The sequence below is a fragment of the Cibotium barometz genome, chromosome 22 (assembly GCF_041138505.1).
Source record: "Cibotium barometz isolate CiBa-2024 chromosome 22, ASM4113850v1, whole genome shotgun sequence".
NCBI lineage: Eukaryota > Viridiplantae > Streptophyta > Polypodiopsida > Cyatheales > Cibotiaceae > Cibotium > Cibotium barometz.
Genome location: NC_141067.1, coordinates 18,975,416 through 19,002,918, shown reverse-complemented (window position 1 = coordinate 19,002,918; position 27,503 = coordinate 18,975,416). Strand labels below are relative to the sequence as shown.

General features: G+C 40.0%; 1 protein-coding gene across 1 annotated transcript in view; it reads right to left on the bottom strand.

The window, feature by feature from the left end:
* Positions 1–24,236: 24,236 nt before the first annotated feature.
* The window catches only part of LOC147626338 (nifU-like protein 2, chloroplastic), a 39,715-nt gene continuing 36,448 nt past the window's right edge, over positions 24,237–27,503 (bottom strand). The window contains exon 4 of the mRNA XM_086816484.1: positions 24,237–24,591. Within this exon, the coding sequence (XP_086672610.1) occupies positions 24,403–24,591 (189 nt within the window). The 3' untranslated portion in view covers positions 24,237–24,402. The remainder of the gene's footprint in view (positions 24,592–27,503) is intronic.

The following is a 27,503-nucleotide window of genomic DNA, read 5'->3' as shown; positions in this document are numbered from 1 at the left end:
ACTAATGCTACAATCCCAATTCATCATAACGGATACCAGGCACTAGCTATCCTGGATGGTGGGGTGGGGGTTAGCATTATCACAAAACATGTTAGGAAAATTGGGAAAAACCCGATCTAAAAAGAGCAGATCTTATCGTTAAAATGGCAGACGGAAAATCTTCAAGACCCATTGGGTTTTGAGAGAATGTGTGACTCAAACTCTTTACATTTTGCTACCATCATACATTTATGGTAATGGACTTTCTGCACCAACCAGACTCATATGACATAATATTGGGGAGACCCTTCATGAGGAAATCCAAATTAGTGCACGATGGGACATTAGACCATGTGTATGTTTGAAGGGATTTGCAAATCATAATCGAGCGAACCACATTCGTACAAATATGCCACCCCATAGAAGGGCAACTTTTTGGTTCGCTCAATCACAACCGAGCGAACCACATCTGTACAAATATGCCAGCCCACGGTGGAAATTTCCAAAGAGAAAGAGTAAGCGAAAATGTATGCATCACTTCCTCCAGATTTCAGTGAAAACTGGATGCATATGCTAGCCACCATAGATGTGATGCAACCCCGAGGAACCCAATACGTGGAATTTGGGAGTGTTTCCACTACCTCTATTTGTATGGTCAATTGGCAACCCATTGATGAGGAATCGGAGGAGGAATTTTCTAGCATAGAAGGGACTAGATCACAAGGCCGTACCAGTGCCCAATGCCTTAGAAGCTGGTGAAAGCAGAAATGATATATCGCTCGACGAAATGCCTTGCTATGAAGAAGGCTGAGATACTCGAAGATACTAAGGTACACGATGAGTTTTCTAAGGATTGGAATTGCCCACACCCACTAATTACAAAGGTGTGCAAAGATTTATGGGCCATGTTGTGTATTATCACCGCTTCATAATATTTTATGCTGAAATTGTCAGACCATTATATAAACTACTCATTGTCTCTAAATGGACTGAAGAATTCCTGGAAGCATATGATAGATCGAAGCAAGCAGTGGCCAGTGCGCCAATTCTAAGACCACCTAACTGGGAGCTTATATTTCATGTGCACATCGATGCATCGAACTTTGCTATTGGATGCATATTGGCACAGTCTGGTGACTTCAAATTGGACTACCTAGTCTGCTTTTCTAGTAACCAATTGAATGATGCAGAGGTGAATTATACCACCACAGAACGAGAAGGGTTAAATATGGTTTATACTATCAAGAAGTATCGACATTACCTATTGGCCAACAGATTTGTATTCTTTATGGACCATCAAGCTTTATTATACTTGGTGATGAACAAGCCTTGCACCACGGGAAGAATCACACACTGGTTGTTATTACAATTGGAATTTGACTTCACGGTTACAGTGAGAAAGGGAACACAGCATTCATGTGTTGGCCGATCATATGTCCAGGATTCCAAATGGGGAACCGGCAATGGGTGTTGATGATGACCTCCCTGATGCTTATTTGTTCAAACTTGACATAGTGCCCGAATGGAGCAAAGAAATATCAGATTATCTAGCTTATAGTTTTTCACAAGAATGGCCCTTGAACAAAGATAAAATATGTCGGCTTGTTAAGTTGGATGCACCTTATCAATTAATTGTTACAGAACTATACAAGCTAGGTAAGGACAATGTCTTAAGGAAATGTGTACGGGAAGACGAGTTCATCGTAATATTGGATGAGGCACACTCAGGGATAGCTAAAGGACATTTTGCTAGAGAGATTACAGCTCTCAAGGTGCTTCAAGCAAGACTATGGTGGCCTACGTTGTTCGGGGATGCCACAGAGTTTGTTAAAAGGTGCCAAGTGTCAGTGATTTTCTATCCCGAAACAAAGGGACATGATGCCACTTACCCCTGTTATTGTAAGATAACCTTTTGAGAAAAGGGGAATTGATTTTGTTGGACCTATTAGTCCATCTGCACATCCATCACAAGCCTGATATGTGATCGTGGCCATAGACTATTTCACAAAAAATAGGCAGAAGCCAGAGCCTCTAAGCAAGCTGATACACGAACAACATCTAAGTTCTTATATGAACAAATCATTTTGAGATTCAGCTGCCCATTAGAGTTAGTCAATGATCACAGTTCACACTTCATTAATGAGGTGATTAATCACTTACTTGCTGGATTCCTTGTAGTCTACCAGAAGTCATCCCCTTATTATCCCATAGGCTAATGGTCAAGCGGAGAGTACAAACAAGATTTCGTGTACTATCTTGACAAAAACATTAGAAGCAAGTCGAACGTATTAGCAACATAAGCTAATGGCAGAATTAATATGGGCATATCAAACATCGTATAAGGTGTAGCGACATGATATACTCCCTTTCGTCTAGCTTATGGTGTTGAAGCGGTAATGCCTATGGAGTACCTAGTTCCAAGCTTGACAATTGCAGTACAAGAACGATTGACTGATAATGTATTAGCTGAAAGGCTAATAGACTTAGAGAAACTTGATGAGACCAGACTAATTGCATCACATGGTCTTATGGTCGAAAAATTACAAAGAAAACGTTGGTTTGACAATAACTTGAAACAAAAGGAACTAGAAACAGGGGACCTTGTACTACACACTCACAAGCATGCATTAGGGAGAGAGATTAGCAAGAGGATTAGCAAGAGCAAGAGGATTAGCAAGAGGATTAGCAAGAGCAAGATTCAATTGCACAATGGGAGAGTATCCTGTATTATGGGAGATATTCACTTATATACATGGCCATAAGTGTTCACACTCACTTAAACTGTGGCCAACCAGGCACTTTAGGCTCATAAGAGACCTAACACTATTACAATGACTACTCTCATAATATATCCATGAAGTATATCACCTAGGACTTCATCCTAGCTAGCTACCACATGCTCTTGAAGCGAGAATCGCTATAAATACTCTGTCACACCATTACGGGTGCCCGTCCAAGTTGTAACTTTGGACACTATTGCTTTATATCTTGAATGTATGGCCCTTTGGTGTATTTATCATGACTCCTTGATGTAAGATAATGGTGGTAGCACTTGTTAACCCTAGAATTGGGTTAACATCCCCCCCTTCCTGATGGCGATTCCATCCTTGTGAATCACGTTGAAGACCTTTGTATGGGGAGAATGAATCAAGCTTTGTCGATGGCTTTGATGTTGAGTGACGTTCAATGGTCTGTATTCCTCCAGAAGGAATAAGAAAAGCTGGTTAGTGAATGAAGAGGTTAGTGGTTTATTGGGAATTCCTGATGGGGTGAGGAATTGGGTTTTTGGCGAATGATTGCATTTTTATATTTGTGTGAGCATGTTTTTTTTTTGTTTACTCATTTTGTTTTTGGCAATCATAAGCAAGGTTACATGTGATTTGTGTTGGTGGGGATACTAAGAGATGTTAATAATGGGAGAGAAGAGAAGGAGGGATCCGGAGGAACGTAGACTTAATCATCAGAATGAGATGGTGATTCTTAGTTCCTCATTTAATTCGTTGAAGTGACATTCATCATTTGAAGAAATTGGCCTTTGATGATGTCCCTTTGTGTGGCAGGATTCTTGTCAAATTTTGTTGACTGTTTCCGTCTTCTTGTGTCCATGTGCTTTTTATGTTTTTATGTATATTTAAGTGCTCTTATGAAGCAGATATACATGAAGTACAAGAATTGAGTCATACAGACTCTTATTGAACTGCACTCTGTTGAATTAGTCACTTGTTGGTGAGGATTGAAAGAATTATATTAACTTGCAAGACTAATATAGATATCTTCACTAAGGATTGAAGACCATTGATTTGTGAAGATGGTGGCTTCGTTTGGAGAGGTTTACAATTTGAAGGAAAATTCCACGCAATGGGTTGTACCATTGACCAGGCTTTCACCCACCATGGCCCCCCCATCCAGAGATGTACCTGGAAGTTGCCGATGGTTGGTGAGGCTTTGGAGCAAATGTTCTCCTATGCATGAGTATGGATATGTACTCATGGAGCAGCTACTACATTAATTCAGCCAAAAGAATAGTAAGCAATAAGCGTGAGATGGCTTAATCCGTGATGATGAGGCTTAAATCATGATAGTGCAAGTTCTTAAGCCGTGAGACTGTAATTCATGAGAAACCTGAACTCGTAAGATTGCAAGTTTTTTGGTCGTGCAATGGTGTTTCCGTGAAAGTGCAAGCGGTGAAATGGAATTCCATGAAGTGTAGTTCCATGAAAGTGTAGTTCCGTGAAAGTGTAGTTCCATGAGATGGACTTCCATGAATTGTAGGCTGTGAACTGGAATTCTGTGAAAGGGAATTCTGTGAGATGGAATTCCAAGAAAGTGCAAGCCATGAACTGGAATTCCATGAAAAGGAATTCCGTGAGATGGAATTCCATGAAAGTGCAGGCCGTGAACTAGAATTCCGTGAAAGTGAATTCCGTGAGATGGAATTCTGTGAAGTGTAGTTCTGTGAGATGGAATTCCGTTTGAAAGGTAGTTCCGTGAGATGGACTTCCATGAAGTGTAGGCCGTGAATTGGAATTCCGTGAGATGGAATTCTGTGAAAGTGCAAGTCGTGAACTGGAATTCCGTGAGATGGAATTCCATGAAAGTGCAGGCCGTGAACTGGAATTCCATGAAAGGAAATTCCGTGAATTTGCAAGTTTCCATGAGATGGAATTCCATGAATTTGCAGGTTTTGACCTCGATGGTTTTTTTATTTTAATTGATTTTATGGGACAGCTAGGTCATGACTTGTGAGCAACAGGTTCTTGTGCACTTATTTCTCACATCCAGAGGGGTGACAAAAGCATTGTTATTTTGTTCTTAATGTGCTCATAAGTCTCCATTGCAGATGTGGGTATTGATTCTTGAATTTGTTGCTCAAATGTTGTCGAGGCAGTAGGGAAGACTGCTGATTGTTTGCTTGAACACACAAGCTCTTGTGTTGGTGCACTGAATGCACGAGACTGGTTGAGTGATTTTGCTTATTGTTGCTTGGGCCTCCATTCTTATCGAACTTTAGGTGAAGCTCTTGGGGTTGAAGCCAGTGGTGGTGAGGTTTTCTTCACATTGTTTGAGTTTAGCAACCATATTATGGAATTACCATCATAGTATCCTTGTTGTGAAAGCACATGCACAGGCACCCATCTTTGATGATGAACATTATAAACTGGTGGCCGATGTGCTTGGTGTTGAGGCTTACTTCTTTGTGCAAGCTTAGGGGACTTTGTGATGCACTTGGGTACCCAAGATTTGGTATTTCTTTAATACCCTTGTACCTGCAGTAATGTTTTTAGGCTTTTGTGGATGGTGTTGTGGAGTACTTTTCTTCTTCCTTGGCCTCCGAGTGTGCTGCGTTGAGGAAGAGGCTTTGACTATCAAGGCACCCAAATTTGATTGGCACCTTCATAGTAGCCTTGAGCTATAAGTAGTTGTTTCTCCACCCACATCTTGATACTATTAAGGTACCTTGATTGTGGTTGTCTTGGTGGAGCTTTCTTTTGGGTTGATGTGGAAGTTTCGAGGCCCTCCTTGACTTTGGTTGGCGTGGAGGTTACAGGTTTAAGACTCATGGGCATTATTGACGATAATGAGACTAGAGTCTATTATGGAGTGGATGTCGATGAGACGAGGCTTTCAAGCATGTGGTTGTGTCTTTTGGTGAGGTTTGTCGATGAAGATGCATAGGCTCTGGGGCTTTTCCTTTGAGTTCCTTGTTAGAGATAGATGATTTGCAAGGGGAGAACTTCGTCAAGAAGGGTTGTTGATTGTGAGGTTTTGGCATTGAACTTTGTTGGTGAGGATGGGATTGAAGGAGTAGATGATTTATCGGAGTCGGTCGTTGACATAGATGGTAGGTCATTGTGTAGAGGGGATTCTGTGGAAGATGCTTGTATCCTTTTGCATTCAGCATCATAGAAATCCATTAAAGTTGGAGCCTCTTCCTTGCAATATGGTATTGTTAACTTTTTATTGTTGACCATCATGATGACTCTATCGGTAGCAAAGCACAGTGGTGCTTGGGCAGTAATAGTCCGTTTATGCTCCAAGATCAAATCTGCTTCTAACACATACTCAACCACAAAAAACTTGCAAGTGAGGGGGTTAGTTTCAATATACATTGTATGTCAAAGTACCCCAAATATGGCATGTTCAAGTCTTGTGTAAAGGAAATTCTTTCAGGATGTGCCATGAGTGTTGGTTGATCTAACAAATCCCATAGCTCGAGGGTCATGAGATTGTGTTCTCGTGTTGGATAAAGCTATGCTTGAGATGTGGTAGTTTTATTTGAAATTTCCAATCCAACCAAAATCTTAGGGATCTTTTTAGTAAGGTATGTTGGAAGTTCCAACTCCTGCAAGGTCTCTTTCTCCCGTAATATAGCAATTGTACATTGCTTGCAGGAGTGTTCAAGGTAACTGTTTGCATGGATTCATCTATTGAATACAACGATTCATCTATCCAAGTTCCACCAAGGACGACATCATACTCAAGAGAGAATCTAGGGTAACATGGAATGTAAATTCCATATCGCCATCGATTGTTTGAGTAGTGTATCTAAAGTAACCTGGAACTTCAATGTTTTGTCCATTGGCTTCTCTTGCAAGATTATTGTCTGTAGGGATGAGTTTAGGTTGTCCCAATGACACCCAAGTGTCTATTGTCACATGATGTTATGACTAGCTCGAGTACTAATCAATGCCTGCGTTTATGCTTAACATCATTGCCTATAGGGAAATCCAACCATACCATGATAGAATCTTCCAAAGGAACCATGGATGTTTCAGTTTTTGTTTCGGCTTCAGATCCCGTTTCTGTTTCATACTCCCATTCACTTTCATCTTCATTTTGGCTCTCAACTTTTTCAAGAGTACCCAATGTGTACACTGGCACACTTGGCCCTCTGACAATTCTTAATGAGGTCTGTTGTTTGGAAACTAGCGAATACTCACAGTCCTATTCTATGGAGTTCTTTAGGTCTTGGTATAACTCAGGTTGAGCCCTTAAAGGTGCAAGTGCGGATGTTATGCTGGCTTCAGATCATTCCTCCAAATGAGGTTTTGAGAGACTGTTTTAATCTTGTAAGGGAATTATCAAATTCCTCACGTGCCTTCTCAAGCGTATAGTTTGTGTAATTTGTCTCAAATGACTCTTTTGTAGAGAGTATGTCTTCCTCTTGAAAGGGGAAGCGGTACTCCTCTGGACTTTGTATTTTGGTTGCTTTTTTAGGATTGGCATTATGAGGCTCAATCATAACCGGTGACCCTGTAAGACATTCAACCAAGCTAAGCATGCTCTCCTGATCTTGCTTTTTGCATTCTGCATATGTCATGTGATCATTATTATCAATTTGGGGTGGTTGGGTGGGTTCTAGTTTCTTGATTGGTCTATGTGGTGCATTGAGTGAAGAGTCAGAACTTGTTTCATCCTCACTTAGTGACGTACTAGAACTTGTTTCATTTCATGACTTTCTTTGGATTGTCAGTTTTTCATCATGTTTGTCCATGTGACGAGATCGAATTTTCTTTTGGGCTTTTGTACCTTGTGTCGCACATATGGGTTTTGAGGTTTGTGTGGTGGTCTTTGAGGTGGATGCTTCTGTATCATGTATAGATTTTGGCTCTTTTGGGATTATGTCCCCTTTTGGGTTTATGTCCTCTATAGGCTCCTTTTCCCTGTCTTTTAATTCAACCTTGGTTTTGATAGTTTGTTGTCCCTTGTTTTTCTTGGTTTTAGAAGGTTTTGTTTTATGTTTTGGGTTTTGTTTTAAAGCATGTTCTTCTATCCATGTTGAGGTATTTTCTTTTGCATTCCTTTTGACTGTTTCTCATGCCTTGGCTTGTAAACGTGTAAGAACATTCAAGGGTATCGTGGATAATTGCCCGTTTTGTACACTTAAGATGTTAAGAGTTGTATTTTGTGAGGCAAGTTGCATTGAAGCAACTCGTCTTGGGCAATCTTGGAACATGTGATCAATGCTGGATTATTCACATATGGATCGCAAGGTGTCAGTAACTATGGGCACGGAAGCATTCCAAACTGTGCTGTCTCCCACCTTGTGACGTCCACGTTGTGACGTCCACGACAATAGAAACACTGAAGTGTTCGATTAACTGCTTGCTAAGCAGTTTCTACTCTTTGGACTGTTTCTATTTGGTGCACGGGAGATGGAGGTTTTGAGTCAATTGTGGATGAAGCAGAACACTTTTTAGTATCATGGTCAAAGGTTTGATAATATATGCAGTATAGAAGAACCGGTGCCTTGTATGCACAATGAGGATTGGGATGGTAGTAGTTAGTGATTGCACTCAACACAAGGCATTTCGTTCCTCACTTGTAGAGGCATTAACGATGTCTGGTTTTGAATGAGTTCATCCTCTCTTAGAGATGTTGATTGGAAGGTTTTAAGCAAGGTTGCATAGAATTCGGGGAATATCAATTCCAAGATCGATCTTTCTTTTGCCATTGCTTTCACTTGGTCTAGATGAGGAGCACCTCGTAGCATGATCATCTTCCAGCATGTTGTTATCCTAAACGTATTTCTTCTTTACAACATTGATCGAATGTTTTCGGATTGGATACAATGATCAAGTTGTGTAAGTGTTATTCTTCAAGCCCGTCATGAAACATCTCTTCAATTTAATATCATTTAATTTTTCCCATGACTCACATCGTGAGTCCAAGAGTTTTATCCGAAGGATAAAATCTCTAATGGATTCATTTGGTTGACACTCAATTGAATAGAGTTCTATTGCTCCACTACTCCACCGATCACCTTGTCTGGAAAAGCCATGTATAAAGGCTGATTTCAAGGTTTTGAAGTTGGTCTTGATCGCAGGCATCAACGTGATGAACCATTGACTAGCTTTTCCCTCTAAGCATAGGTTAAACACATGTACCTTGGTGGGATAGTTGGAATTTCCAAAGGCTTCACATCTCTGTTCAAACATTTGAATGAATTGAACAAGGTTAGTTGTTCCGTCGTATTTGCCCATAATTTTGGAAATTTGTACCGCCGTATTTCTGTATGAGTCACTAAGGCTGTATGTGAGTGCTCTTATTGGGAGAGACTCACTGAGTCCTTGGGCTACCTTGCTTCCTAAACTAGTTAGCATGTCCAGGGTGTGGGCATCCAGGAAAGGGTTGGTACTTATAGGATTTGCGGGAATGTTAGGTAAGGGACCAACGCCCAGTGGGATCGAAGTGATAGGGGGTGTAAAACCCGATAACACGCTTGTTATAGGCATAGCCAATGGTATTGGGAGGTGCATTTGTGGCATAGATCTCAATGGCTCGAAGATGTCAACCCCATTGGGTTCAGTCCTTGTGTGATCCTTGGCAATCCCTCTATGACACGCTTGTTATAGGCATAGCCAATGGTATTGGGAGGTGCATTTGTGGCATAGATCTCAATGGCTCGAAGATGTCAACCCCATTGGGTTCAGTCCTTGTGTGATCCTTGGCAATCCCTCTATTGTGGCCATGGGTGTCAGAGTGCCTAACTGCTCTTCTCTCACAGCCTGTATAGCCTCAAGAGGCCTGGTGTACTCTTCGTTGGGTCAAACGTGTGTCCGTTCATCCTAATTAGCTTAAGCGCCATATGCATGCGAATGACCTTAGAGATAATTTTTTGGAAAAAGCATGTGCTAGTATCTTTCCATGGAAAAGGAGATCCCAAAACCTATTTTCCATCAATCTCTCAAGACCAAAAAAAAAAAAGACTTTTTTTCCCTGTTTCACAACACGTTTTTTATGGTGTTCAAAAGGAATTTCGAAAAACTCTTATGAGGGAGTTGTAGTATTTTTGAAGTACTACAACTTTGTTTCCCTGAGTCATCCGTGATTTTATCGATTGGACCCTAAAATAGCAGGCCTGAATATGGCTCGTTCATCGTTTTCGCGCTGTTTTTTGTGATTTTGTGGTTTTTGGGCTGTTTTTTGCCTCAATTTCTGGGTTGAATTTTGAGCCTGCTGGTCAAAGGCCAAAATGATCGATTTTGACTTTGAACGGCCAATTCTAAAGTCGAAGTGCTCGATGTCAGCTTTTCGATGAGCCCTAAAGCTCCTTCATCGGATATACAGTTCAAGAGATACAGACCTCCAAACAGGGATGTTTTCTAGAGTCCTTTTTTTTGCCAAAGGCAGCAGACTTCACGGATTTTATAAATTTTATTTTATTTATTTTATATTTTTTGGTTGCGTGAACGAAGGGTCTCACGCTGTGAACTGACTTCATGGAACAATTAAATTAAAATTTTCTTTTTCTCGCGTGAACAAAAGGTCTCACGCCATGAACCGGATTTCACGGAACAATTAAATTCAAAAAAAAATTGATCATGTGAACGAAAGGTCTCATGCCGTGAGCCCTTATCGGTTCACCCCGTGAACCAAACTTCACGGAACAATTAAATTTGGATTTTTTTGGACTCTAGTGAGAAATACGAATTAAACTTCAATAACAAACACATAATTAAACTAAAATTAATGATCTTAGTTCTATGTTTAACACTAATAAAGAGAGCTAACATTCACTTAAAATTGCATTTTATTGCATTGTTTGATGCGATGGATGCAAACTAAGCCTGATACAAACTATGTGCAAGCCTTAAGAACATAAAAAACCACAATAACAACAACAAAAATAATAAATTAAGCTAAAAATTAAGCAAAAGGCATTCTTTTCAAAAACAAAAAAGGGAGCTATTCTACACCAAATCTCAATCACCATGAAATCCACATCTTTTTCATAGGAAACCATTAATCAAGATAATGAGCAATAGGTAATGTGTGAAGATTAGAGGAAAAATGATAGAAAAAGCCAAGGGATGGCTCCCCGACAGCGGTGCCAAAAATGTTAAGGCTCACCCTAACCCTCCTTGAAACACATCCAAAAATAGATTACCTAGTGAACCGCAACTGTCGTGAGAGGATCTTTCCAATGGCTGAGCTCGTAAACCTTGAGGTCTCCAAGCTCTACAACTCCTTGAGAAGCAATTTCATGGTGCCTCCCATGAGTGTTTGTCACACCGCCGCATTGTACTACGGGTACTTGTCCCTCCTCTCACCTCACTTCACTCACACGCACTCACTAGCATGCATTAGGGAGAGAGATTACCAAGATCAAGACTCAACTGCACAATGGGAGATTATCTTCACTTATGAGAGATATTCACTTATATACATGGCCATAAGTGTTCACACTCACTTAAACTGTGCCAACCGGGCACTTTAGGCTCATAAGATATCTAATGCAATTACAATGACTACTCTCATAATATATCCATGAAGTACATCACTTAGTACTTCATCCTAGCTTGCTATTACATGCTCTTGAAGCGGTAATCACCATAAATACTCTGTCACACCATTATACGAGCGCCCGTCCAAGTTGTAGCTTTGGACACTATTGCTTTATATCTTGAATGTATGACCCTTTGGTGTATCTATCGTGACTCTGTGATGTGAGATAATGGTGGTATCTCTTGTTAACCCTAGAATTGGGTTGACACTCCCCCAAAACATTGATACAAAGTTGTGTGCAGAGTACCTTAATACATACGACAAGGCCACTAAGAGAGGAAAGGTAACTAAAGCAGATGGAACCACATAACAGGTTTTAATATCACTGAAGAATTGATATGGGAGGCCTTACAGTTACCACCACCACTTAAGATACACTCTCATAATTACGAAAAATGCGCCTGGATGCCATGTTGAAGAAAAGTTCTTACAACTCCAACGGGGCCAAGTATGACAACATTAGGGATGATGTAACAGAAAAGGCCTGCAGCAATGTCACTCACAATGCAAGTAAAGCCAGTAGACAAGTACAACATGGTCCCCCCCCTTAATAGGATAGCTAAAGTACATGAAGAAAGAGAAGGTGAATGGGCTTATTACATCCATAGAGAAATGGAGAATATCTAAAAACACACCAGTCAAAGGTATGCAACCTGTATTTGATGACACAAGTGCTGAATCACATAGCTCAGCGGCCTCTTCCAGATCCAAAACCACAAGAACGGATGTAACTGGCAATACAGATACCACCACCACTTACCTCTAAAGAAATGTAGGAAGGACAAGCTATGTTAATGGAAACAAAGGAAATCATGAAGGAGCTCAAGAAAGGGAGAAAGAAGAAAACTAAAAAGAAGATGAGAGGAATTATGCCTGACGCTGCTGGGAAACACAAAGAATAGAGGTCGAGCTAGCCCAAGAAATAGCATCATAGTAAGTCTCAGCTTATCACAGTACCTCCAGAGGGGATGGCAGCATAGACTTATCATCAAATCCCCCCTCCAAGTCCGGCATAATTGATTTTCAAAAACATTTCCCCTCTTAGAAATTCAATAATGTCAGGTACACCTATTTCTACTGAGCTGCATAAAGAGACTCAATAGGAAAAGTTTCCAGAAGCAGAGCACCAAAGCCATGAAGAAGCCACATCACTCCAAGAAGGACTCCTTGAAGAGCCATTGGATACAAGGAAATGACAAAGAACTGAAGAGACACCAAGCCCCAGCAAAAGGCAACATCTGGATGATGCAGAGGGGATCCCAAAGACGTCCTTCCTCCATAACATGGATTATGACAAATTCTTTCATGAGACCATGGAAGGCCTGGAAGGTCTCTTATAATTGCCACACTCTGGACTAGAGGGAGCAGCGGCAACAAGTACTTCTCTTTGGGAACAAGAGCAAAGAGTATGACGATGCCATCTTTTGACAACTCATGTGCTTCATGACAGAAATGCAAAGCTATGGAAGCAGCTCCAGGATGCAACCAATCAAGTTCAAACACTTCAAGAGCATCTAACAGTAGCAGAAGCAACACACAGAGATGTAATTCTAAAAAGCCAATTACGAGGTTGTAGCTCACAGTTACTAGTGGATCATATGCCATGGGTGGTTAGAAGTATATAATACTCACCAACATTTAAATCTTTGTGTCTACATTATATCATCCTTTTGGCATTCTTAAGCTATATCAGAATATCCACACAAACATCTAGAAGCCATGTTGACCACCATACTTTACAATTTTGATAAAATGCATATTGAGTATCCTAACATATCTCCGAAGAATATCACTGAGCTACAAGAATTTATGAAGCTCCACAAACCCAACCACCCACCCCCTAGTTTTGGAGAGGGTCAAGAAGAAGCATCAAGTTCATCGCCTAATCCAACTTACCCTGTATATTCAAATGTTGCAAGTAAATTACTTAATCCATACCCAAGTGCTCTCCCTACTACTGACAAATCTCAGGCCGACTGTATATTTTCTAGACTTCTTTCTCAACCTTTAGATTTTCCCACTAACACCCTCGCCCTCGAGGAGTTACCGGCACCCGACCCGTCTCCACCATGGCCAACTCAAAAGGTTAGTCACACTCTACCACAGGATACTCTTGAGCCATTTACTGATAATTCTATTCTTGAGTCTTTGTCTACTGCAGAGTACAGGGGTTTAATCAGAGGAGGGAATCCTCTACTCAAGCCAAAGTTAATGTTCAAAGTGTTTATGCAAATAACACCTTTCGAACCTACTTGGCGGATCCTACTACCAGAAGCCTATTTAGATGTTACTCCATGAAGCAGCCGTATGTACCATACCCTCTCCAAGCACCAAAGCCATAATTAGAAGAGTTATTGCCCTTGGCTCGAGAGGGCATGTTATGGTCAAATGTGGCACGACATACAAAGCTGGCAAACCCACACTTGGAAAATCTAATTGAAATCATAATTGTTACATTCATGATCAGTTATACTGCTTCCACAAGTGGAGAAAGGCTAATCCAGTCCACATACGAGGGGGATATACAACCATTGTCACAGATGATGCCAACCCCAAACTGGGAGATTTCGGTATACAGCCGGCATGGAGGAAAGAGTACCTTACCATTCCAGAATATAGTCATCAATACATGTGTGCACCACCAACACAAAGAGGGGACCCTTTGTATATGCCACTGAAAGGAAGATGGACACCATTGGAGTTCCAAGAGGCAAAGCAAAGGCACTATAAAAATTGTACATTATGAGATATTAGCCACCGAAGGCCTTAGTTAAGCAAGTTTTGGGCGCCCAAGTGTGAATAAGGGCCAATTGTATATAAGGAATTTTCTCATAATGCATGGACACAATCCCCCTTTGTGTGCTATGAGAGTTCTTGCTTTTGTCTTGAGAGAGAGATTGAGAGAGAGTACTCTAGTACATGTGCCTTCTCTATACTTATATTCTTGTATGCTTGTGTGGAGGAGTGAGAGAGAGTGATTTCCTTGTGTGGTGGTGTGAGTGACTCTACAGTGACAGCGTGGAGGTGGATCTTGGAGAATTGGAGCTTCTCAGATCAGCTTGAAGACCTCAAGGGACATGAGCTTGAAGCATTGGTAAGTGCCCTACCAAGGACGACAGTTGTGTTCTATTGCTCTTTCCAAAGGTGAATGCATTGAGTTCCTTCTTGGAGAATTGGAGCTTCTCAGGTGAGCTTGGAGACCTCAAGGGACATGAGCTTGAAGCATTGGTAAGTGCCGACGACAGTTGTGTTCTATTGCTCTTTCCAAAGGTGAATGCATTGAGTTCCTTCTTGGAGGTGTGGTAGCCCATAACACATACATAGGCTTATTGCAAATGGTGGTTGTTGCCAGGTCTGCATTATACTTTCCTTGGCTAAGGCACTCTTAGGTATCCACTCCTTCTTATTGACCTCCCTGAAGGGTTATTGTGGGTGACATTTTGGGAGGTGGTCTTTATCTTTTTCAATGAGGTTTTAGATCTCCATAATGGTTTAAGGGAATAGTTGATGCATCAAGGTGAGGGATGTGTTGAGTGCAATGGGTTACCTAAGGTGATATGGCTTGTAACTAGATATGACAAGGGTTGGGATGTTGAAAGGTCCACCAAGATGCTCTCTTTCATTGTACACCTATGGTGGGGGTCACATAAAACTTGCAAGACACAGGTTTAGTTCTAATGTAAAATTTTGCTTCAAAATAACTAATAGTTATGAATTGGGAGTTTTTTTCCACAGTGAGGGTAGTTGCGGATGTAGATAGTGTCAGGTGTAATGGGTGGCCTAATAAGGTATATTCTCTTCCAAGGCATATACCTCATTATCCCCCACCCATGAGAGACAATGAGGGTAGTTTCAGTGAATGCAGATGTTGTCAAGGGTATGTAGTTAAGTGGTCTTTATTAGATAACTCTATCTCAAAGGTGATTAGGTTCCACCACTTTTTTTTGTTTTAGCCACACTATAAAGGTCAACTTTGTTTATAGGGATTTATACGATAGGGGGTTCTACGACCTCTCTAAATCTTTTTAAATCGACAAATGTCTCGAGACATACCCCTCATTTTTTGTTTTCTATCTCTCGTTTATCCTCCTTTTTCTTGTGGATTTGATAGAGCATATCCTGGGTAAGAGGTCCACAGTAACGCTTCAACTTGCTACAATTGAAATAACCTTCCATCTTAGCCCTATCTAGGGTCTCTATCTTCATACACCTTGAGGATAATTTTTTGTGACTTGATAGGGACCTTGGCCTCTATACTTAAGTTTATGTTTGTTGTCCCTTAACGGTTGGCCCGGCCCATTGTGCCATCTACCTTCATACATTTGTTCATAAGTTAGTGTCAAGCTGCTACTTGTGTCGTAGTTTTTCAATCGTCAATCCTCCGTATACGTGGTGGATCGTAATATTTATAAATAGAATGGGGATGTATAAATAACAATTGCATGAATCCTAATTAACTCTCACATAACCATAGACAAGAATAGGAGAATCCATTGTTTCATTCCATTTGTGCATAACCATAGACAAGAATATGAGAAGCCATTGTTTCATTCCATTCTCCTTTACACATTCTCCATCTTCCAAAAACCACACACACATAATGACAAGTTCACACCATACTAATATAACACCAAATGTTCACACACTTATTGGCCATTGGGCACAACCAATTATTATCTACACTCCTGTTGCTAATGCACAACACACATGTGTCACATCGACACTATCCATATAGTGTCACACTGACACTATCTTGATGAACTTGCTATCTCAACACTCCCTCTTTTATCATATCCATCTCTAGTACTCCAAGTCTATCTCTAAAGTACTCATCTTTCCCAAGTGACTGTGAAGATGTCGACAACCTATTCTTCAGTCTTCACATATGCTAAATGAACTCTCCATCCAAAATCTTCTCTCTAATGAAATGATAATGGACCTATGTGTTTAGTTCTTCAATCTTCACATATGCTAAATCAACCTCTCTATCCAAAACCTTCTCTCTAATGATGAAATGATAATGGACTTCCATGTGTTTACTTCTTGCATGATATACCAAATTACTGGCCAATTGAATACTGCTCATGTTTTCACAACATATGACAACCACTCCATCATGATGGTGTCCCAAATCATCAAGTAGTTTTCATAGCCAAACCACTTCACATGCAGCCTCCATGCTAGATAATGTAACGATGGGCTGCTTGTTGCTGCTCCAACTCACAGCACCACTTTCCAAGCTAAATGCATACCCAAGTAGACCTCTTATCATAAGCACTTCTTGCCCAGTTTGCATCCATGTAACCATAAACCATCACATCATTTCCATATCTCATGATCCTCCTAAAAGTATCCAAATGTGGTTTCCTGGGACTGCATAAACAAGCTAACTATTCTCACTGTATAACATAAATCTGGTCTAGTGTGATAGTCAAGGAAACCATCTTCTTGTACATGGTGGTAGCATCCTCTAACTCTTTCCCAAAATCAGCCCCTAACTTTATGTTTTTCTCCAATGGTGTCTTCATTGGCTTGCATCCAATCATGCCATACTTTATCAACACATCCAAGGCATATTACCTTTACACCAACCATATGCTATCTGATGTCGTCACCACCTTAATGCCAAGAAAGAATCTCAACTTTCCCAAGTCTTTCATGCCAAACTAGATACCTAATGATGCTTTCACTTTAGCAATATCATTTCCACAATTACCTGTGACTATTAAGTCATCCACACACCAAACCATTATTTGTCTTCATCATATATAGTGAGGAATCTAAATTCCCAACATGAAAACTAATGCTTATGAGATACCTCCTGATCTTGTCACTCTGAGCTCGTGGTGCTTTCTTCAAACCATATAATTCCTTCTTTAATCTATAAACATGTGTGAGAAACTCTAGATGTTTCTCCATAAATTTCAATTAGCATTGTTGAATTGATTGGCTAGAAAAGGTCAGACATCTCATTTTGGGGGATCTCAAGAAGGGTGCCCCTGCTAATGCCTTTTTTAGCTTCTCATATGTTCGTTGGTATTTTTTGTCCATTCAAAGATTATTAACATCTTGTAGTAGCTTGTATAAGGTTCTATCATATATAATGTACAAGAAAAAGATAGATTTTTTATAATACATTATGTGCCCCATGAATATCTGCAACCCCTTGTGTAATTGATGGTGGTCAATGACACTTCCAAGATTCTTCTATGGAAATTCCATTCTTGGAGATAATGTGTCAAAAAATAACTCCATTGTTCACCAAAAATTAGGATTTACGGCGGGGACTCAATGATATGCAGTAGAGTCTGCATCTCTAAAAACTAGTCTAAGATCATCTATGAATAAGATCCTCCTTCCACTTTGAGTGAACAGAAGGGTCATCTATGAATATCTCTAGGATCATTGAGTATTGGGATTGGGGGTATTAGTCAAGTTGAATGGCATGATGATGTAATAAGTATAGGTTACCTAATAAGTGTAGGTTCCCCACTATGTACATTATCTTGGTAGGATCAATTTGTCACTTGGTTATAGCCTGAGAAGATATCTAAGAAGCTATAAAAGTTTTCTCTAGTGAGACTCTCCAACATGTGGTCGGTGTAAGAAGGCATTCGGATAGTGATCATGGAGTGTTGTGGCATTAACCTTTTTGAGGTTAATACATACGCTAAGCTTTCCATTCTTCTTAGGATTTCTTGGGAACAATCACTATAAATGACCACCACTCGAAGTGCTCTGGAAATCCATCAACACGAATGAGTGATGGAAACTTAGTTTTAAGGTCTTGATTTTGCATCTACGCATAGCCACACCAAGGGAAGTTTGGAGCTACCCAATATTTATACCAAAGCAAAGGTGGTCCTAGTGCAAGCTCTTAAAAATGAAGGGAAAGATCCCCTTCTACAACTTTCCTTACTTTGTTTGAAGGGCCCACATGAAATGTTGAGGTGTTGAGGCACTTATTGAGAAATAACATAGAGCATCTTGGTTTAGCTAAAGAAAAAGGCACTTATGGTGTGAGGACACTTTATTCAACCAATTATGAAGGCTTTTGTGAGGTACGTATCATGATTTTAGTTAAAGACTCTTTATTTAGTTAGAAGCAAAGGTGCCTATAAACCTAAAATTTAAGATTTCATATTTCATTATAATGAATACATACTAAACTATTATACATGTAGCCTCTCATGCAAGGGTACTCACGCAAGGGCAATGTGAAGGAAAACTACCTTTCACGTGTTTTTAAAGCCTAGGCACTTGTTGATGAGAAAGCCTATGGAGGAAGAAGAGCATAGTTGTGACTAGATTATAACTACACCCACTCACAAGCCACAAAGTTTTCATGTAATGCTTCTTTAACAAAAAAACATGGCTATATAGCACCCGACGTGCTCATCTATATCCAAGTCCACATTCATGAAGCCTCTCCTTCAACTCCTTCAATGTTTTGATTAGACGAAGAACCTTCACATGCACTTCCATGGAAAAAAGTCTATGGAATAGCTAAATGAAATAATCATTTTCTCTATTAATTCATGAAAGCTTCATATTTTTTAATTGGCTTTTGTGTGTTAGTTAGAAGTGCAAGTGGAGCTCTCTTTTTAATTGGATAGAGCATCTTGGTTTAGCTAAAGAAAAAGGCACTTATGGTGTGAGGACACTTTATTTAACCAATTATGAAGGCTTTTGTGAGGACACTTTATTCAACCAATTATGAAGGCTTTTGTGAGGTACGTATCATGATTTTAGTTAAAGACTCTTTATTTAGTTAGAAGCAAAGGTGCCTATAAACCTAAAATTTAAGATTTCATATTTCATTATAATGAATACATACTAAACTATTAGACATGTAGCCTCTCATGCAAGGGTACTCACGCAAGGGCAATGTGAAGGAAAACTACCTTTCACGTATTTTTAAAGCCTAGGCACTTGTTGATGAGAAAGCCTATGGAGGAAGAAGAGCATAGTTGTGACTGGATTATAAGTACACCCACTCACAAGTCACAAAGCTCTCTTTAACAAAAAAACATGGCTATATAGCACCCCGCATGCTCATCTATATTCAAGTCCACATTCATGAAGCCTCTCCTTCAACTCCTTCAATGAGTTGATTAGACGAAGAACCTTCACATGCACTTCCATGGAAAAAAGTCTATGGAATAGCTAAATGAAATAATCATTTTCTCTATTAATTCATGAAAGCTTCATATTTTTTATCTTCAGGCATCTTTGCATTTGTTTAAATAAAGTGCCTTAAGATAAGGAGCTTTTGCATTGATCTAACCAAGCTTATTCACAAACCTCTTAAACAGATGTCTTTATTCCATACTCTCTACATGAATCTAATCAAGCTAGCGAAATAAGGGCTTGTAATGGTACTCAAAATCATCCTTTCCACCACTTATCAACTTCTATCATTAAGTAACCAATTCGTATTTTTTTTAATAATAAAAAAATTGTTATTCAACTTTGCTCACACATTTTCATCCCAAGCTAGTTCGAAGACTTATTAATATCATTCTTAGCAACCCTTTGTTGGTGTAATATTACCTCAATAATATCATTCAATAACCTACTAGTGCAAGACCTAGATAATATCACTCACCAAACCGTTTATTGGTGTAAGATTACCTCAAAAATATCATTCAATAACCTATTAGTGCAAGACCTAGATAATATCACTCACCAAATGATTGATGCAAGATCTCCTCAAGGTAAATTTATAATAAATTTGGTAAACTATCATATTCAACACTATAACAATTTGTAATATGTACGGTGTCATTGCCCATTATGTTGTTTCAACCCCTCAAGACCTTTAGTAATTGCTATTAAACACTTTAAAATAGTACATTATCTCTTAGCCAACAAGTATCCCACCACCAATCCAATTTATGAAAACCAGGTGTGGACAACTTTAATTTATAAACTGCTATCAACCCTATCATACACAATGAAACTACTCTCACAATATCAAGAAAATCACTAGTCCTTTGGCTTATGCTTGTTTGAAAAAAATTTAAGATTCTAAGAGCTAGCGTACTCTAGTAGATCCAAAAATAGTTATTTACAAAAAGGGTTCAGAAATGGAGATTATTATTGAGTGCATCAAAAAAATGAACATTTATTTATAAATAAATTCACACCAAGATCTATGGAAAAGCCTTGAGGGATTGAAAAAGCATAATTAATACTCTAAAGCTACAAAGGTAAAATATAAGGTGGGTATTAAGGTTCACATAAACACTCAATTTAAATGGAAGAATTTCACATGGTAAAAGTTACAAATAATGTTACTATATTAAGTGCTCCTATAAGTGATCAATCTTAATGGGCATGCAAAACAATTAAACATATAATGTTACTTTAATAAAACCAAAGATGATATGAACCAAAGTTTGATCTTATCAAACCTCAACACGACACTTGAGGAGAAACGAAACCTGATAAAGGCTCCTATTATTGCACTAATGGTAAGATTACATACATGAGCGGACAATTCATAGAAGCACAAGATGGAAATAGACATTATCAAAGGTGGAAATCTCAGTACCTAAATAGCTTGCCTTCTCCTATTGGGCCATGGGCCTTTGGTCCAACACGGAGAAAGAGAAAATGCATTTGATATATAAGAAAATCAATGTCTTTTTTTTTCATGTATTTGTATTTACCCTCAAACAACAATCTAGCCAATGTACCCATAGTGTTTGTATGTGTTGTGGGGCTTGCTACACATGAAACGGAAGATTTATTCAAAATCTTGTTGGAGATACAAGTTCAACTCAAAAATGAGCTCCATGTAATCATAAGAACAATTCTTCTATGGTCATCATGTCATGCAATTTTACCCATGCGTGCAAGAAAGCACACATGTTGTTTCTCACAAATGGCGTATGCAAGAAAGCACACATGTTGTTTGTCACAAATGGCGTATGCAATGGATCAAAAGTGGTGAAGCATCTTCGAGTTGCTATCACAATGCCGTCTAAACAAAAGATAAAGGTGGCATCCATACCAACTATCTTGGAGAGCATCGAGTGTAAATGCCATAAGCTTATATTGAATGTACCCATGGCACTCTCAATGTTGAGTCATAGAACTTCCAAATGATAATAAACCATCGTTATCATACATAAAATATTGGAATAGCACACACATGCTCAAAAAATCATGTGCATAAATCTAATAATAGGGTAGAGACAAAGAGCATAAGGAATACAAAAGTGAGATCTTGGTGAATTCATTAGCTTCAAGATTTAGGACCTTTTTTCGTTCAAAAATCATATAATGGCTGAAGTATTTTAACATATTACTATTGTGCTTACAATAGCTATGATTATTTTGTAATCGACTATTAACATATTACTATTGTGCTTAAAAAGGTGAAATCATCTGTAATGGTGGATCAAAAAAAAAAGTGAACTCATTTGTAATAAGATAATGGTGAAAACTTTGTTAACTATATACACCATCCCTCCCTTTCTATGGTTGTAATTAGTTCTACTCTCCATTATTCATTTGTCTTGTGTAAAAAGCTCAATTGGTGTTATTTTGAAAAAGTTCTTAGAGGTGATAAATCCATGGAAACTACAAGGTTGACCTATTCATTTGGATGTGAACTATGAATAAATGATATTAGGGTTCAAGAAACATTTTTTAGTGAACGTGACATGATTTCTTCTCACCATGGGTTTAAGAGTAAAAGGCAATTTTGAACAAGCATTTTCTTCATAGTTTCATCCAATTACTATTATTTTTTGAAAAAATTGGACAAGGTATCTTTCCTCCTCCTGTGAACATGAGGTGGACTTTTTAAAAGTTGAGGAGGCTCCAATATGAAGAGAACCCGTGTTCTCTCGAACCCTAAGTGACATCATTTTTTAGTTTTGCTAGTAAAAACAACACACATACATTACTCCCAAAGTATAATAGTTGAACATACATTACTCCCAAAGTAGAATAGTTGATAGTTGAGGTAGCATAACATGGCTAGATCCACATAATTGTGGAGTTAGATACATGCTTAGATCACTTGGAGTAGGAGATATTATTCATATTTTGAAAATCCACAGGTAGAATATTTTTTTTGATTCCTTTAACATGTATTATATGGGTTTATAAATGCTGACCCTCGAGGATGCATTTGAATTAAAACATGTGCTATATGGGCTTCGAAATACTAACCCTATTGAATGCTAAATTGCCAGTTCAACTATACAAACATGCCAAAAGGGTCATAAATATAAGTCTTTTAGAAATATTCCTCTCCATGAGCTAGAAACATGAATTAGCGAGTCTAAAATGTAATCATGATGAGGATTGTGGTAGTCCTTTCATGGGCCATCAAGGAAGAGGGGGTCATAGAACTATCCAATCATGTGCGACCTAATCAGCATCTTGTAGAAACAAAACCTGATGAGATAGAGACAAGTAGCTCAAGAGTAGATTTAGCTTGTGTGCATGGAGATGTGTGTGTGTGTGTTGAGCCAAGCATTCTCTCCTCCATGATATCTCACCTACCAAATTCTCCACGAATAGCTTCTACCTACGGATGAACTCTTTTTATACTTTACTGAGCTTGGTGATTACACCTTTGATCATTGCACATATTTGCCCGAAGGTTATGCTTCACTATGGATCACTACATGCTATATCCTCAAAAAGAGCATTCATCAAACTACATTCTTTGCATTTGAGACACATTGTATCTTCTAGTATTATGTAGTGAAAACCCAAAGATATAGAATATGTTTGTAATGCAGTTGTTACACTGCATTTGAGACACATTGTATCTTCTAGTATTATGTAGTGAAAACCCAAAGATATAGAATATCTTCAAGACATGCAGAGCATGTGCTAGAGCTAGAAACATTGCTAAAGCTTTGTAGTAAAAGGGACTCATTATCTTTATTTTCCAGATGATTCAAGGAACCTCTAGCTTGAGGCTTGCGAACTTATGGTTGAGGAAGCTTCCAACTTCATACCCATTTGTAAGGGATGTGGTCTAGCTATCATGCCACAAAGTCAGGGCATGGTGCTCTTGTAGTTCAAAACCTGAGATTGAGTAGGATGTATTTGTGGTGCAATGAATCATTATTAGACTATGTAAGGAAGAAATCTATGATGTTCTCTGAGGATCATGCATCTTGAGATGTGATCAATTGACATGTGATTCATGCATCTTGAGATGTGATCAATTGACACTCATGTTGTTGCATGAGGTTACCAAGAATTGGGTGGTATTATCACCACTAAATATCAAAATGAGTGGGCTTATCTATCCATATTCTTGATAAGTTGAGAGAACATTGAATTAGTTTGCCTATGTCTCATAGGCAAAAAATGATAATAGTGTGGTATGATCAGAGTGACATCAATGGCTTGATGATCAACTATTCTTCATACAATTTATAAAAAACCGAGAGAGAGAGAGAGAGAGGTTGGGGTGAGGTTGTCCACGCGAGAAGGGGAGAGAGAGGGCGAATGGTTCGTCTGTATGAATAGCTGAACTTGTAAACAAGCAAGCTAAAGCAAATGGTGATGCAGAGTAGAAAGGGTAACTGTCCACTTGGAGAAGTCTTCATCCAAAACACAACGAGCAGATTGGCAAACCAGGTTCGGGTCTAACTTCTTGCCCTGCTATGGATGTACCTATGGAAGTTACCCTGTAAGCTCAAGCGTTTTCTATGGTTGTCCTATGATTTTGTCCTTGCAATGGGCTCTTGGCTAGCCCCACCATGGATATATCTGCCACACATGTTAGCATGCTGCATCGGAAGAAGCCCTACCCTCATACCATCAGAATCGCCTTGCATCACAGCAGATAAGCACAGCTGTTTACGTAGAACCCCCCAACACTAGCTATCAGAACTGGGGGCAGTAACCCCACGCATGGGGGTAAGCTCCTTTACCTCAGCCTTGTCCTCTACAAAAGGGGTTGACACATTTCTTTGCTAAAGAAGATCTAGACCATAAAAAATAGATGGAATTGACAAGAAAAGTGTCGTGCACAAATTCTTTTTAACCTTACTTTTACAACACTTCAAAATCTCTCTAAAAATACATCATCCCACGCCCTTCCAATAACTTATATTTACAAAAAAAAAAAAAAAAAAAAAAGCCAGTTAGACCCTACAGCAATTGAACCGCTGCGATCATTGGAATTTTTTCCCGCAGCTTCTGTGTGACGGCAACTCGCACAGTCATTACTTGAGCTGCTGGGCCACCTATTCGAACCTTCACAATTGGGCCATCAATCTTCTCTAAATCTAGCTCTCCTCCACCAGTCCCACTTAAGTAGGGCCTAATTTCAGCAAGAACCTGGGGAAAAAATTAACCAAACATGATTAGCAGGTTTCTAGCTTACAGAAGCAGGAATACAGATGCCCACAACTATTTTACCACCTTGAAAAACATTCATAGAGGAGACACTTATTTACTCCCTTGTCCTCCATAATCCTTTTAAAGCATGTAAAGTGAGCACATAAAGCAGTGTCATGCAGGATGCACGGTGAGTGCCATGGCGCACAGCACCCATGGACTGGGGTGGGCTGGCAAGTCCTTGAGGGAATGAACACACACACACACACACACATCACAAGAGTAGTTGGTTGGGCACTTGCACTGCTTTGGACAGAAAGAAGTACTATAAACCAGCTGGCCACAACTTGGACAAAGACTTCAAAAGTAATCTGCATGTGCACTTAAAAAGTCCTATTAGTTTAAAATGGCATCTCATGCATACAACCTTCAAAGGAGGTCAAGAAATCAAAGAATCCTAGTACAAAATCAAAAAAACCTAAAACAGACATGGGGAGATTCCTCCCTGGCTGGCCACTCTCCAAAGGAGACTACATCTGGGGCCCAAGAGAGGGAGGGGACTCCAAGTGCGCAAGAAATCCACTCAGCGCTGCTGCACACGGACCAAGTCAGCAGTAAGACGCTCCCAGCAGCCCCAAAGGGTGTGAATGATATCCGTCTAAATAGAGTGGATGGTCTCTGCAAGCTAGATGGTAAAACCGTCGATAATCTCATTGCACTCGGCCTACCAAATATGCCAAGCTGCCATGCTGCTGATGAGCTCCCAGCTGCACACGGACCAAGTCAGCAGTAAGACGCTCCCAGCAGCCCCAAAGGGTGTGAATGATATCCGTCTAAATAGAGTGGATGGTCTCCGCAAGCTGTGGTAAAACCGTCGATAATCTCACTGCACTCGGCCTACCAAATATGCCAAGCTGCCATGCTGCTGATGAGCTCCCATCTCTAGTTCCACATGGTACTCTGGGCTCCAAGGAGGCACCATGCATTGCGGAAGCGTGTTCTTGATTAACACTAAGCAAAAAAGATTAACGCTAACCCTACAAAAGACGAGATGCATCATGCAACCCTAACAATGTAACCCTAATCTTCTATACATTCCAAAACATGAATATGTACAATGGTTCTTGATTCTGGACTTGGATCCAGTTCATGCATGCTATACTATGATGCATACCAAAGACTCTTGGTGTCCTTGACTTGCTAACACACAAGAGAAGTAGCTCCTATTGATCCGCAAATGTGCCCTTTTGCCTTGCTTATGGTCTTGCAGACTCTAGTTGTAACATGGGTGCTTGCGGAAGCGTGTTTAATGAATTGAATGATTGCAATTAGCACCTAATCAAAGACTTAAACCCATGGACAAACTGCTGCTTCTTCATGCTGAATACACACTCCAGAGAGATGCCCTAATCTACCATGTATTACTAATATGAAATATATACAATACTAAATAGAGATACTCAATGGTAGCACTGCTCCTAAGCTCTCAATGACTCAATGATAATTGATTGATCAATGAATGAATTTAGTTAACCCTAGACTCCCTTTAGTGTCTAATGTTGGTGAGTTGGTTACCAACTCTACCAACCCTAATAATAATGTCCAACTAAGTGTGTCCACACAATATCCCAAGAACTCTTTCCACACTCGGCTGCTCACTGGGTGCCTAGACAATATTACAATGATCGAATCCGGCCACGTACTCGACCTCTAAGGTGGCCAATGGATAGAAGCATGTCCACATCACATTCGGGAGAGTGTGCACGTGACATCCCTTTCTGCTCCACACACCGGTCCGAGCTCCAACAACATGGCAATTGGACGTGCTATCTCCAATGATGTCTCTGCTTTTGCCTCCTCGGGAACTACGGGCAATGGAACCGGTCCCTCTCCCTCTAGATGCTCAGCTAGCATGGTAGACACCAATGCCGAATTGATCATCTCATCCTCCGCCACAGTGGAATTGGAGAAAGCACGTCCAAAGGCCACTGATGACTTCTCTTTGTCCTTGGAAACTGAAATGGACTCTAGGATGGACTGCCCTCCATCTGTCTAGATCACCTCCAAGCCTAATAGTGTCTGCTCCTTGAGCTCCTCCAGAATCTGCTCCTTTCTTGGGGACTATCAGTGATCACCGATACCACTTCCTCTCCTGAAAGCTTTTTGGCATCCTCGGACACTCCCTCCTATTAAGCTTCATCTATGGATGGACTTACCACTATATGTGTTGCCTTTCTTGCTTGGATCTCTTGTTGGCAAGCTGCCACGTGGCTCGCCAACTACTGGATAATCTACTCACTCCTCTCTATCCTATATGGTGCCACTATGCTCTTGTAGAGATCCATGTTGATGGGCCATGTTTTCTCCCAACAAACCAAACGGCTCTCTGACATCTAGCGAAACTCCATGCTCTACACATGTATACCACCATCCACAGCAGGAAAACACAGCAGAAGAGCACCTCCCAGGGGGTCCTACAGGTCGGCCAGTTTGTGGACGGAGGGGGCTGATAGGGTAGCGTTTTATATCTGTGTATATGCGGCTTCCCTATGCCTAGTCCTTGATCACAAAGGTGTGCTTGTTTTTCTTCATGTGCATCTGCAACAACCGTGTGCTGTCCAGCAGCCTGAATAGGCTGCGTTTTTGCCGAATCTGGCCACCTCTTTTGTGCTGTCTTGTAGCCTGAATAGGGCTGTGTTTTTGCTGAATCTGGCTGCCTTATGCTCTCCCATATCTGGCCACCACAGGACTCCGGTTTGCATACTAACATTAGGTTTACCGTCCGTGGTTTTGAGCCACAGTCATATGACAGAGCTCTCTCTCTCACTTAGAATCAGGAAATGATGTTGAACGGAGATCCAAGCTAGCGCCAAAACCCAAAAGTAATCATCCACCACCCACCACTCATCATC